Here is a 14,369-nt window from a genome sequence, read left to right as displayed (position 1 = left end):
CAAGCTATTGTATATTCTTGGGGTTTATCAAAATGTTCGGTACATCATTTAATGAAATAAATTATTTCCTTTTTTATTGATCTGAATTCAGATTCTTATGTGGTTGGGAAGTAAACATTACTGTTGTAAATTTACAATAACTTTATGTACAAATATTTCCTAAAAACAACAAAGGTTACCTGGAAAACTTCATAAAATCAGTAACACCAAGGTATGTTTATCAAAAATATCTTGGAGTTTGATTTTGTCAAGTTCTTTAGTCAAATCACACCATGGAACTACAGATGTTTAGATATCGATATCAGATTCAGAAATGTCTTGTGTGAAATGTAAAATGGTGACGTGTATGCAAGACTTCAGTTTTGAAGGGTGGCACAATTAGAATTAAATCCAGGTATGAGAATCAGTATTGGAACATCTCTATTTGGAAACTGTAAGTCTTTTCATTCAAAGAAAAGAGACCCCATCTATCCAATCCCTGTCATATTAGTCACTTGTGCTGTTAGTACCTGTTGGTGTAAAGGTCGGGGCCCTGGGGCAAACTAGAGGAGGAGGAGAGGCAGACAGAGCAGAGGTTAGAAAAAGCACAAGATCAACGACAGTTTCCTGACCATTATAGCAGAGGGGTGTGCCCACTTTCTGTAGAATTTTTTTTTCTTCTTTTAGTTGTGGTCACCTAGTATTTGCTATTCATTCACAATTCATTTACAATATAACCATCTTATTTAAACAATTGGTAAAAACACATTTAACATGATCAATACAGCAGGACTGACTTGAAATACAACAATAAAAACTAAAAAACGAATTACAACAAATGCAGTTGGAGCCACTTGCATTTCCTCCAGCATCAAGGAGTAAAAGTGAGAAAGGAGTTTAAACCATGTAGAGAAGGCCGGTGCGAGCATGTAGCACACTACGATGTTAGAATTTGTGAGGCGTATAAAGGGCAGGCTGATACTGACAGCTAAAATGGTGCAGGACTGGTGAGAAGCAAGCAAATATGCAAACGTTCTGAGGAATTTACACATATGTTCAAAAGACTCTACACTGTGTTTTCTACTGAGAGGATTTCAGATGGCGACAAGGAGCAGAAGTAATGCTAAACTGGCACACAAAAGACCTTGATACTTTCTATCCAGGCTTTATATCTGGAGTAGTTTGTCTGTGATTTCTCTGACAGAAGTAAGGCCAGGAATTACAGAAAACTAAACTTAGATATACAATGTGAACGCAACTCAGACAGTACGGTGGTTGAACGGGTGCGCCTAACTATTTAATTTAGGTGCACTAGCACATACTGTAATTTAGGGGCACCAACAAATGTCCACCGCTTGGCACTGCAATAATTCACCTACTTGACAGTTCCCATATATATATATTGATAATGTCTAACTAGGGCTGGGTATTGCCACTGATTCCCCAAATCAAGTCTGATTCACAAGGTCTTGATTGGATTTCAGTCTGATTCAATATCGAATCAGTTAAGGATATGTTATTGTACAATACCAAGTTTGCCTGGATATGAAAGAAATCCTCAGAGAACTAAAGCTGTAATCTGAATAAGGAAACCTCTAACTTAATGCATCATCAAAAATATTAAGGTGAGTCTGTCACAATAACATTTTGTTGGACGCCATTTTGTACCACAAATTATTGCGAAAAATTATATAACGCCATCATTATTGTGAAACCCTTTTAAACCACCGGTATAATGATAATATTATAGCATAATCATGCAAGTGCATCCTTTCAAAGAGCAATGATCTTAATTCTAAAGAATATTCAGTCCGACATTTGAATTAGAATTAAAAAGATTAAAATATCCTAAATAAATAAAAAAAATTACCACACACAACCAAAACCATACATAAAATGGACTCTCTGGCTCCGTTAACAAAAATAGCTCTTGAATAAATATGAAACATTTGACACAGAATATATGTTACCAGCTGAGTTAACAGTATGTGATGGTTACGATTTAGATTAGATTTGTATTAAGGTTTAAAGTTTGACTGATTAGGTTAGTATCGAATGTGTGACCAAAATGGTCAAACTCTGGAGCCCTGCAGTAACTCAGTCACTTGTGTGGAAGTTACTGCAAAAGGTGCAGTTTGACTGACTGTTTTAATAACTTGATAACTACTGTCTCTGATATGTAGGGCGGAGTATTAGGGCCACTTAAAGGGGGGGGGGAGATTATGAGAGAAACGTAGATTTACAAAGATAAAGTCGTAGTATTACAAAAGAAGTCTTAAGTTAACTTAAGAATAAAGTAGTAATTTTAGGCTGCGTGTCACTTTATAGTGTGTTCAAATTAGGAATTTGGAGCATCTTTTTTAGTTATACTTTAGTGTAGGTTTCACAAATTATTGAAATACTTTTGGCTCATCAGCACCACATTAACTAAAGTATTCAGACTTTGAAATGGTTGTGAAAGAAACGGTCTATTCTGAAGAAAGAACCACACGGAACATTCCTGCTTTGTGGAGGAAAATTTTGGTAGTGGTCCAAAAATCTGCTTTTTTCCCCTAAATATGGCCCTTATACTCCGTTTTAGATATGTAATAGAATTAGTAATTATTTTTCAGGAATGGACCTAAATCCACCACTGTGTGCTGCAGGGTTGGGTGAGCAGTGGGCAGGCCTACCTGTCGGGTCTGTGGTGTTGGGTTCATTTGTGGAGGCGGCGGGGAGGCAAACACAACAGAAGGGGGCTGCAAGAGACAGGAAGTGATATCAACAGCAGAAGAATGGGATGCAGGAGGGACAGGGAGCAAGTGGGATGAAAAGTGGTCAACAAGTGCACAGGTAGTGAGGCCAATATTTGTGCTCAGGTTATTGTTCAGTTTTTTTTCTCATGATACCAGCATCTTTTGTATTTTCAATTTAATGGTGAGCTAATCTCTATAAATACATTCTGCATGTGCATTTACAGAATCTGCAGATGAGGGACAAGATTTTGGAGCTGGTTTCCAGTTTGAGCAGGCTTTGGTTGCCCTCAAGTAAACAGTCTGTGTGGAGAGCAAAAGAGATGGAACACATTGACTTAAAGGCATTGACTATCAACTTTTAAATTTATCTGCATTCATGTGCAGATAGCCGTTAATAGATATTAGCCAAAATGCCATCTGGACCTAAAACACCTATAAAACGTATCGCTCTTTGTGTCGGTAAAAAATTGGATTTGTGTGAAAATAAACTTGGACTGTAAACTGAGTCTTGCGGTGATGTCTACACCAGAAGCCCCAAAATATTGGCCATTGCCCGCAGATGCTAATTCAACATCAGACGATGGGCTACGAGATTGATGGTGAGCAGACAAAGGAATTGAGAATTGAGTTATTTGGAAAAAACTACCTTGAGTAGGAGGGGGTAAAACCTTCCGAATTGATTGTATTCTTGCCCTCTTACTTTAAAGAACCACACAGACCCAGGTGTCAACCATTCGCTTCCTTGTAGCACAAGCTACATTGCCAGCTCATGCCGTTACTTCTGACAATTACTGTTAAGTACAAAGACTGCGTTAAGGCACTGTCTGAGACATAGTGGAAAATCCTCTTGTGGCTGCTGTAACCCTTCCCTACCAGAGAAAGTGCATTGTTGTGTGATCTGTTTTTCATTATGTGTTACGAGAGCCCTTTTTTTCCCCTGTGAGAAACAAAGTGGGACAGAGCAACACGCCCTTCAGGAGCCAGTGCAGATAGTGAAGTAGCATGGATCATTACCTGTGACAGGCCAGGGGAGGGGGCCGGGTGGGGGATGGAGGGGGGTCCCGTTATAGGTTGTGGTGCTTTATTCATTTCATGGAGTTCTGCATGGGGAGGCGGATGTGGACCTGTGTACAAATCTGCAGAAAGAGAGAATGGGTCTTAGGTTATGAAAATGACAACTTCCGAAGTTGTTGTCACATTCAGCACCCCTGCGACATGGGCAACAACGTAGTACAAAGTATAGCAGGAAGGTTTGAGTAGAATATGGGACATTTTCATTTAAGAGAAAAGGCAAAGGTTTACTTCCTCCCCCTTAAATAGAGGGGTAAATCCAAAGCTGATATTTCGTGTTAGTAGTCACAGCTTATATACTGTACTTACAGTTAAGAATCCTTTAAGGTCCCAAGTCTGGTTACACTGAGGAACAGTTTGTCCTACGAGGAAGACAGAAGGGGAAATCTTGTTACCAGAGAACATATAATAGCACATTTCAGTTTAACTTCACAGCATCTACAGCTATACCCATTGTTTTTACTTGAGGGGTTACTGTGCAGCATATCAAACAGACACAGATGTAATATTGTATAAATAAATGTTTCTGATGATCCAAGTCGCCAAAACCAAAGAGGAAACCTTAAGTTTGAAAAAACAGAAATGCTTTACTAATTTACTATAATGAAAGGGTCTATATTTAAGAACCAACTGCGACATAAGTCTGTAGACCATTAATTACTGAGATTTCATTCTTTCATTATATTCATTTTGTATATTGGTCAGAGAGATTTGATCCTCCTGCAGCCCTGGGAATGTATCATACCGGTCTTCAACAAATCTGTGGTGATATCTTCTGCTACTCTTCTTTGTTGTAGGGGTTTTGTTAATCTACCTTCTCTAAAGATATTCTATTATTTCAAGTCAAGAGACATAGTTGGCCAAGTTATGGCGTTGGGTGTGTGTTTCGGAAGATTTATAGTGTGATCTTTAAATGTCCTGTCTCCTGCACATTCTGAAGCCCTATATCAACACACCTCTAAAGTTGTATAAAATCATGCAGTTTTGTGAGCAGTGGCTTTCTTCTTGGACCAACGCGTGAAGAGGTTGACTTCCTACAATGTTGTTTACACTGTCAACAGGCATCAGTTTCCACAGCACGTAACCATTGGTTTTTCATGGCAACATTATGTGAAATGTGTGTTTTTGAAGAGATTGGCATTATGACTCTAACCACTGCTTAGACACAAGACGGGAAAAACTTGTGTTCTTTTTGGCGTTCTTTTAGAACCTTGTTCAATCACTTGTTCTTAAGTGGAAATTACATGTGCAATCAATTTTATTGCAAATTATTACCAAATGTAAACTGCTGTGGTGACGGTTCCCTCACTTGTTGCATTGTTGCAAGATCTTGGTTGAACGATAATATTGGCTTATATGAGCCTTTCATATTGGTATCTGTTTGTGTTTGCTAATATGACTCAATATTAATACTTGTATTTTACAGAACATACAATGCAGAAGATGTCGCTTTATGTTTACTTTTAAAAATGTTTATTTTCTTAATACAGGATCTACAGTAACATTTTGGGTGCATTTATGTTTTCTTTTGATTTTCCTCAAGTTTATGATTAATCTGTAACATATGAAGCCTCTGTCAAATTTCTTTGTCATATCAGCCGATATATCAGATTGCAAATTTTTTACTCACTAAGATCTGTATGGGAAATGGTCACTAAAAATCAGTCAGGCTCTAGTCTTTTGTAATGTAGTCTGTCTAACCTGTTTAATAATTAATTCACAGGGTAAAACAGGAGGAGTATTAAACCGCAGCACAAGAACAGCAAGTAACTTGTTCAGTTAAGTTCCTGCTCTGGATAATATTTCACTAAGTGAAAACCTGTAGTTCACGTTATAATTGTCAATTTAGCCTAAAGGGTTTCCGTGTAAAAACAGAAATTAGTTCTATTCATGGACGCCATATACTTTTCAGTTCTATTCTAATAACCAGAAAGATCCATTAGAACTACAAAGTGTCTGTTCAGAATAGATTGTAATTATCAGCAGGGCAGGCTGCAGACATTATATGGGGCTGCAATAAACATCTGCATTGAAAGGGGAAAATTAAACACCACTTTCAAACAGAAGTGAAATGAACAAACAGAAATTGCTTGTTAAATCGCAATCTTCAGAAAAATCGGTCCCTTAATTATAAACTGTTTTATACAGTATTTTAACATAATACTGTACTTTGAACATAGCTGCCTCACAGCAAGAATGTTCCTAGTTCAAATCCCAGCTTGGCCGGGGTCTCTGTTTTCTGTCTCCTCATGTCTGATTTTCTCTTTCTCCGACAGTCCAAAGACATGCAGCTTTGGATTGGGTTGATTGAAGACTCTAGACTGTCCTTAGGTGTGATTGTGAATGGTTGTTTGTTTCTATATGGTGGCCGTGCAATACACTGGAGACCAGAATGTACCCTACTTTACAACCAATGGCGGCTGGTATTGGCTCCAGCTCCCCCCGCAACCCTCCCAGAATAAGATATATAGATAATGGATTAATAGTCTAAAAGGCGCTGGGAAATTAGCTCTAGTTGAATTAAGAATACACATCTTCACAGCAAGTTACCAACAATCTGGATTTTTTGCGTATCCACAAAATACATAATTTTATCATTACAGTTCAGATAAATGCAGGTGAAAGCAGGGAGGGTCAAAGTTCCCTTATTAAATCCAAATCACATTTACAATATAACCCATGTCCACAATCAACTGCAGGACAGTTACAAAAGCTTTCCTGTTACATACATGGTCACAATCAATGACCTTGTTTCAAGTCCAATTTGAATGCCGGGGCTTACAGACACTTGGATGAGTCCACAGGAGCAGTATGGAGAAATTCTAGGGTTTTTTTTCTGTTGCATTTTACGTTTGAAGAAATGGTCATCATTTACTGCAATTGTATTGGATTTGGTGGCAACGCTGTTTACCCCTGAAACTCTAAAAGTGTTTAGTCGAACTTTACTGTGTACTATGTTTAGGGGACGGATATTTAGGAGTGTGTGCAATTTGGTGCGAATCCAAACTAACATCCAATCTAGTTCATTTAAATGTGGTTTCATAAAGGAACTGAACAGGCCTAGGTATGCACTCTACCAAGTGACGATCTAGTTATGTAAAGTAACATGAGGCTGAAACAGCACATTAGTTACCAAAAGTGAAGATACTCAGTCAGTAAGCTAATATTTTAAGCTTCAGTGAATTTCAATTATTATTAAATTATACTTTGGCAGGTTCAGAGACTTGCTCCAATACAATTTATGATATGACTGGCTAAGAAACTATGTTTAGTGTGGGTCATGTCAGGCCAATACATGACCTTTTTTTACTTAGGTCACTTGTGCCAATACCAATCCAGTGTATATGATGAATTTGTCTGATAAAAGCTGATTTAATTTCCACCTGAGTTCACATCTCCTAGAATAAATTGTTGTCATTTTGAATCCACTGGCAAACTTTCCTCCCTCTGACCACCACCTTTTCAATACATGTGTATGAAATTAACCCATCATTATGCAGAATGCTTAAAACTATTTCCACCATTTTTGTCTCCATTTCCTGGTTTCAGTGTTATCATCTTCCTCAGGTTATATGGTCCTTGTAATAGTGACACATTTTGTATTTATAGCCAAAACCTACAATAACTCTGCCACTGACTCACGCCCTTTTCCCTGGCACACACACACACACCCACACAGAGAGAAGCAGCAGTGTAAAAAGCCTGAGTCATGATGAATCAGTGTGTTTTTTCTTTTTTCAAAGAAGAGGAAATCACGCTGCAGAAATGGCTACAATCGTCATGGTTACCATGACTATATCAACACACAAACAAAAGGAGACAGAAAGACAATGAGTTTTAACTGAGTGAGGGTTTCCATACAGCCAGATGAAATCTCTGGCTTACAAAAACACTGAGTTACACTGATGGTCGGCTCATCCCCACTGGAGCCTTGGAGCTTAGGGAATGGCAGCAATGTAAGAGAATGAAATGCAAATTCTCTGCCATGTAATTATAACTTTATCGTTTAAAACTGATGTAAGACTTTTTAAAATAAAATAAAAACTCCAGAGGAGCTTCAAAGCTGATCCACAGACAGATAGATTGTCAGTCTGAGCGGGGCTGGCTGGGAGATGAAATGCTGACTAAACAGACTCAGGTCTAAAATAGGGTCTAAGACTAACAACCGACACTACCTCCGAGGCTTTACTACTCTTACTGGCAAACACACAACTCAAAAAGCTTAAGTTGTTTGGGAAAATGCTTTAACCTGAAGGAATGACACTTGATACGTAAACAATCATTGTGCCACTAACACACACATCACACAGAATTGGTCTGCAGAATTTGAGAAAGTGAGTACATATTCTGAGTGCAGCCTGCAGAACTAGCAAAGAGGGGTACACCAGAGCACTGAATTTCTGCAGGAATCTGTGTTTTAGGGGGAGTTATTTGAGCAAATGCAAGGCACCCCTCACCCCACGGCTAATCACACACAGTCCAGTCATTTGAGCTGGTCTGACATGCAGAACCACGCAGATCCAGCCACCAGCACCACCACTGCTAAAACATGCTCATTCAACTGTTGCATAACCCTCTTCATGCACTCCCATGACCGGCTAAGGAACAGCAGGAGAACATTTTGTAAAAGAAGTTGGATATCATGTCACCTACAGCAAAGAGGGTGTGAATTAACTACTGTGTGCCCACACATCATTTATATTCAGCAAACCCAGTGCAACTTTGTTGTTAAATTCAGAGGTGCTCACTGTTTTTCCCAATACGACTGATGCTGAGAAATGAACAAACTTTACAGCCTGGTGACAAAAGTGAAAAAAATACACAAGTAATAGTGAGTTCAAGGTCTGCAGCAGATTTCAACATACTTTAAAAAAATGCTGTAATATACAAAGACCACAATGATTCCTTAGATTTTACTAAAAGGCTTTTTACTTACACATTCAGTAACTCCTATGTTGTGTATAGCTCCCTGACCTGCAGGCTGAAATGTCAATCTGTGCCTGCCAAAGAGCCACACTGTTGGCTGTGGTAGTAACACAGACACAAAAAGCCCCAGTGGCAGCAAGATTCACTTAACTTAACTGGATCACTTTAACTGTAAACTATAGCTCAAATTTAGATAACAGCCTGTTATGTACATCATGAAAGCATTTTTGCTCAAACCTTCACTAGCAAGCAGGTCAACAAATTTAGAACAATTTAAGCCTGTATATAAAATTCACCAGCCTTAAGAGAAGGGAGTCATAGTTATGTACTCTAGCTAAAAGGTTTCTGCAGTATTCCACTGACCTGCAGGAGAATTGTCAAAATCAAAGCAGTTGGAACCAAGATATCTTGAATTTTACTCCATTGTGCAGATTCATCTCCAAAGACACTGAATACCACATTTCCAAAAGATGCGACCAAACAAACCCCCACGTGAGGTAAGTCTGTCTGGTACATGTCAACACCTTTTAAACTCCACACTCAGTTTGGCAGATTTCTGTTACAACGTGTTAGTGTCAAGGCCAATGTGAGAAAAACCTGATGACATCATCAGGGTTATTTGAACTATAACTATACTGAACCATTGTTTTCCAAAGGTGACAGGAATCTTCCTGTGTAAAATTAGAGGAATGCTCCTTTATCGCAGAATTATAGCAACTTACAGACTAAACAACACTGAACAAGCTCAGGCTTTACAGTACTGCTGTCTGCCGCTAGCACTGCTCAAAACAAAACTGGATTTTCAATGATCACATTTCCAACTGAAAAGTGTTAGTGACAAGCACATAAAAGCAAATGTGGCTTCAGTCAGACATTTCAAGGCGCGAGGGATGGACGGACTGTGAAAGTTCAGGACCAGTGACACAGCATCACACCAGTGCAGCCTTGTTCTGCCCACCCATGTTCCTCTGTTTTACGAACACTCTGCCAAAACCCACGCATACCCAGACTCCAGACTCCACTTTTCACGACAGGAAGCTGAGTGGTGTCCTCATGTCAGACAAACTGAGACAGCCTGCTTCTCGCAGATCATGCATTTTGTCTTATGATGCTTCATTCATTTCTTCTTCTGGCTAAAGCTTGAGTGGTAAACTGAGACTTGGGATGGACATCTGTCCATTTTAGCTATGTTGGCCATTAACCATGCATATTTGATAGCATCCATTTTAGAGGCAGCATTCTCAGCAATAAGGTCACATGTCTGCAGTCCTCAACACCTGCCACATGCCGTCTGCAGCGAGCAGGGTGAAGTGATCCTCACCAGGGTTGAAACATGAACATACCAGCACAGCCGCCCTCTAAACAAACAATCTTACAGTAGTACATGTCTTAGGGCAACTACCAGCATCCATTGGTATAACACCGGTGGCTCGTCCACTAAAACTGTGTGCCACTTCTGCTGTGACACAGGGGCGTGTCGGCCTGTCTACTCAGGCACACGACGAACTACCAGGACAGTTATTTCCAAGGAATTGTAATAAACAAGCAGATCCTACACGTAGGAAAAGGGTGCGGAGACGTGCTGCTGGATGTTGTGCTATTAGCCGTGTTGCTAACTTCCCTAGGCCCAATCTGGATTTACCACGTGGTTACGCCTGCTATTGGCGCGACGCACATCACAGTTGCCGGCTCCATGCCAGCCACACCTCAGCCATGACAACATCCCATTTCATGTAAAACACAACTCATACCAAGCAAGCGGCGTTTCGGAGAGTCATCGATGTGGAGACACGTGAAGGCGGCCGCGTCAATGAATGGAAACACTAACCTGGATAACTGTCAAGCTAAGGAGGCGGTGGCTACTGGTCGTTAGCTCGCACGCTCGTTTTCAATAGCTCGATGTGCTACACACCAACTATGGTTGAAAGCTAACCAGGTATAAACACAGCAGCACCGTCAGGTGTCGTGACAGAGATGAGTCCTGAAAACAGCCACACTGAGTCAGCCACCTCCAGACTTCTCTCCCAGTTCAACACCACCACTGCGACAGCTTTCGTTTACATGCTGCTTTACAAGCGATACTGATGAGAAAGTCCATGTTTTCTAAGCAGCGCTAAACCTGAAGCACATTGACCTGGCACCAAACTCAGCAGTTTATTCACGAACAACCGGCTTTAAGGTTAAAAACATCAAACCTGTGACATCATTTTATCCACCAGTTCATAATTCATTTGTGTAGGTTACCACCACCAACAACTGTATATGACAGCACATATCCTTAGCTGTCCGGGTAACTAGAGTTGTCAGGATCTCCATACTTACCGCCTAGCGCAGAAGGTTACAGATCACTGGCATCAACTTTACATCGCCATCACATGCGTTCAGGTATCAAGTTAACAGAGAGCATGTTAAACACACATCTCTTTACACAAAGACACAGACGAATGTGAGAACACAAGCTCCGCCACTTACTGCCAGGCTGCTGACATCAGGGTAGCACCCGGCTTCGACCCAACCAGTGATTTGACCTACTGCTACCTATATAGCCTCCTGCGTCGCTAGCTAGCTAGCACTAGGGTTGCTAGTAGCATAAATTGCGCCTACCGGCGAACACAACAACATTGTGAGGCGACAGTCAATATCTCGCTTGTCATTATATAACATACACACACGTATTGTAAAACGCTTAAACCCGTAGTATTAAGAGCTCAGCCTGGCTGCATATCGCAACGTTAACTTGCTAACTGAACTAGCTTAACCGAAGAAAGAACACCCACGTCGTCTTAGCATGGGATGCTAGCGGCGAGCTAGCTAGCTAATCCCTGAAAACACAGCAGGAGCCCCCAGTCCTCAGAAAGCAGTGAACAAAGTCACGCCAGAAAGATTTATCTCCACATTAATGGTTAGACGTACAGATGCATGTCGTCGCAGAGCCTCTGAGTGACAGCGACCTCTCAGGAACCTGTAAAAAGCAGCGTTTGAATAAAGAAGAAGGCGCAGGACCGAGGCTTTACCTTCTCTCCTTGAGTCCGCAGAGCCGGACGGACGGAAAATCTTCCCGGAAGCCGGTAGCAAGGTAATTCCGGCAAAATCCCATCACGTGAAACCGTCCCAGCACTGTCGACTGGAAATATTCTCATCCCTTATCTTTATTATGTTTCCATGCGAACATGTTTAGAGACGTTTTGTTATTCTAATAGGACTCAGGGCAAAAACTTTACTCCATAACAAAAAACAAAATTTATATTATCCATTCAGAATAATAATAATAATAATAATAATAATAGAATAATAATGAAAGTGAATGTTCGTTATTTCAAATAAATATTGGTCTGTATCGATAAATCAGAAAAATTTAAGTAGTTCCACGGGGCTGATTTTGGAGGTCTCCTATGAGTAAAGGAAAATACTTAATAATCCAGTATAATCAGAGCAAAATGTCCAACAGACACGATTTTCTTTCAGGTGATTATCTCTAAAGACAATGCACAGACTTAGTCACATATCAAGTGTTTATGAAAGCTTAGTCTACAAACTGATTCAAAGATACTTAATAACTGATTTGAATGACTTTTGTGTCCAGCAGCCATCTGAATAAAGTAGATCTGAGTATTTGATAAACTCTTTATCTTATGATGGTATAATCTATTCGTTCACTCTACACAAACAACCTCATATATAATCATATATATATATATATATATATATATATATATATATATATATATATATATATATATATATATATATATATATATATATATATATACACACACTACCGTTCAAAAGTTTGGGGTCACCCAGACAATTTTGTGTTTTCCATGAAAACTCACACTTTTATTTATCAAATGAGTTGCAAAATGAATAGAAAATATAGTCAAGACATTGACAAGGTTAGAAATAATGATTTTTATTTGAAATATTAATTTTGTTCTTCAAACTTTGCTTTCGTCAAAGAATGCTCCATTTGCAGCAATTACAGCATTGCAGACCTTTGGCATTCTAGCTGTTAATTTGTTGAGGTAATCTGTAGAAATTTCACCCCACGCTTCCTGAAGCACCTCCCACAAGTTGGATTGGCTTGATGGGCACTTCTTGCGTACCATACGGTCAAGCTGCTCCCACAGCAGCTCAATGGGGTTGAGATCTGGTGACTGCGCTGGCCACTCCATTACAGACAGCATACCAGCTGCCTGCTTCTTCCCTAAATAGTTCTTGCATAATTTGGAGGTGTGCTTTGGGTCATTGTCCTGTTGTAGGAGGAAATTGGCTCCAATCAAGCGCTGTCCACAGGGTATGGCATGGCGTTGCAAAATGGAGTGATAGCCTTCCTTATTTAAAATCCCTTTTACTTTGTACAAATCTCCCACTTTACCAGCACCAAAGCAGCCCCAGACTATCACATTACCTCCACCATGCTTGACAGATGGCGTCAGGCACTCTTCCAGCATCTTTTCACCTGTTCTGCGTCTCACAAATGTTCTTCTGTGTGATCCAAACACCTCAAACTTTGATTCGTCTGTCCATAACACTTTTTTCCAATCTTCCTCTGTCCAATGTCTGTGTTCTTTTGCCCATATCAATCTTTTCTTTTTATTGGCCAGTCTCAGATATGGCTTTTTCTTTGCCACTCTGCCTAGAAGGCCAGCATCCCGGAGTCGCCTCTTCACTGTAGACGTTGACACTGGTGTTTTGCGGGTACCATTTAAAGAAGCTGCCAGTTGAGGACCTGTGAGGCGTCTATTTCTCAAACTAGAGACTCTAATATACTTGTCTTCTTGCTGAGTTGTGCACCGGGGCCTCCCACTTCTCTTTCTACTCTGGTTAGAGCCCGTTTGTGCTGTTCTCTGAAGGGAGTAGTACACACCGTTGTAGGAAATTTTCAGTTTCTTCGCAATTTCTCGCATGGAATAGCCTTCATTTCTAAGAACAAGAATAGACTGGCGAGTTTCACATGAAAGTTCTCTTTTTCTGGTCATTTTGAGAGTATAATCGAACCCACAAATGTGATGCTCCAGATACTCAACTAGCTCAAAGGAAGGCCAGTTTTATAGCTTCTCTCACCAGCAAAACAGTTTTCAGCTGTGCTAACATAATTGCACAAGGGTTTTCAAGGGTTTTCTAATCATCCATTAGTCTTCTAAGGCGATTAGCAAACACAATGTACCATTAGAACACTGGAGTGATAGTTGCTGGAAATGGGCCTCTATACACCTGTGTAGATATTTCATTAAAAACCAGACGTTTCCACCTAGAATAGTCATTTACCACATTAACAATGTATAGTGTATTTCTGATTAATTTAATGTTATCTTCATTGAAAAAAACAGTGCTTTTCTTTGAAAAATAAGGAAATTTCTAAGTGACCCCAAACTTTTGACCGGTAGTGTATATATATATCAAATCATTTATCTGTGACACATAAGTCATCACTGATAAAATGTTGCATCAATCTTTATACTCTTTAGGTCAAGACACCCGAGCTGTTGTTCATTGTAGCCTACTTCACATACTTCAATGAATTTAATTCTGAACTACTGCTGCCATTACTCCCTAAAATAAGTATATACATATCTGTGTGTACACACTAAGATTGCATGTGTATTTAGTATCAAGGCACCTTTCCTTCCACTAAGTGGCTCCTCCTTGTGGAGAACC

The 14,369-nt window shown here is 39.8% G+C and overlaps 1 protein-coding gene across 1 annotated transcript in view; it reads right to left on the bottom strand.

Annotated features, from left to right (window-relative positions):
• Positions 1-2,733, bottom strand: part of LOC117772708 (eukaryotic translation initiation factor 4 gamma 1-like) — a 32,363-nt gene extending 29,630 nt beyond the window's left edge. Inside the window, exons 1-2 of the mRNA XM_034604061.1 lie at positions 2,652-2,733; positions 510-542 (exon numbers count right to left, since the gene is read on the bottom strand). Of these exons, the coding sequence (XP_034459952.1) occupies positions 510-542; positions 2,652-2,678 (60 nt within the window). The 5' untranslated portion in view covers positions 2,679-2,733. The remainder of the gene's footprint in view (positions 1-509; positions 543-2,651) is intronic.
• Between the last annotated feature and the right edge of the window lie 11,636 nt (positions 2,734-14,369).

This window comes from Hippoglossus hippoglossus, chromosome 13 (genome assembly GCF_009819705.1).
Source record: "Hippoglossus hippoglossus isolate fHipHip1 chromosome 13, fHipHip1.pri, whole genome shotgun sequence".
In the NCBI taxonomy this organism is placed as follows: Eukaryota; Metazoa; Chordata; class Actinopteri; order Pleuronectiformes; family Pleuronectidae; genus Hippoglossus; species Hippoglossus hippoglossus.
Note: the sequence above shows the minus strand (reverse complement) of the source record. Positions and strands in the feature narration are given on the sequence as shown.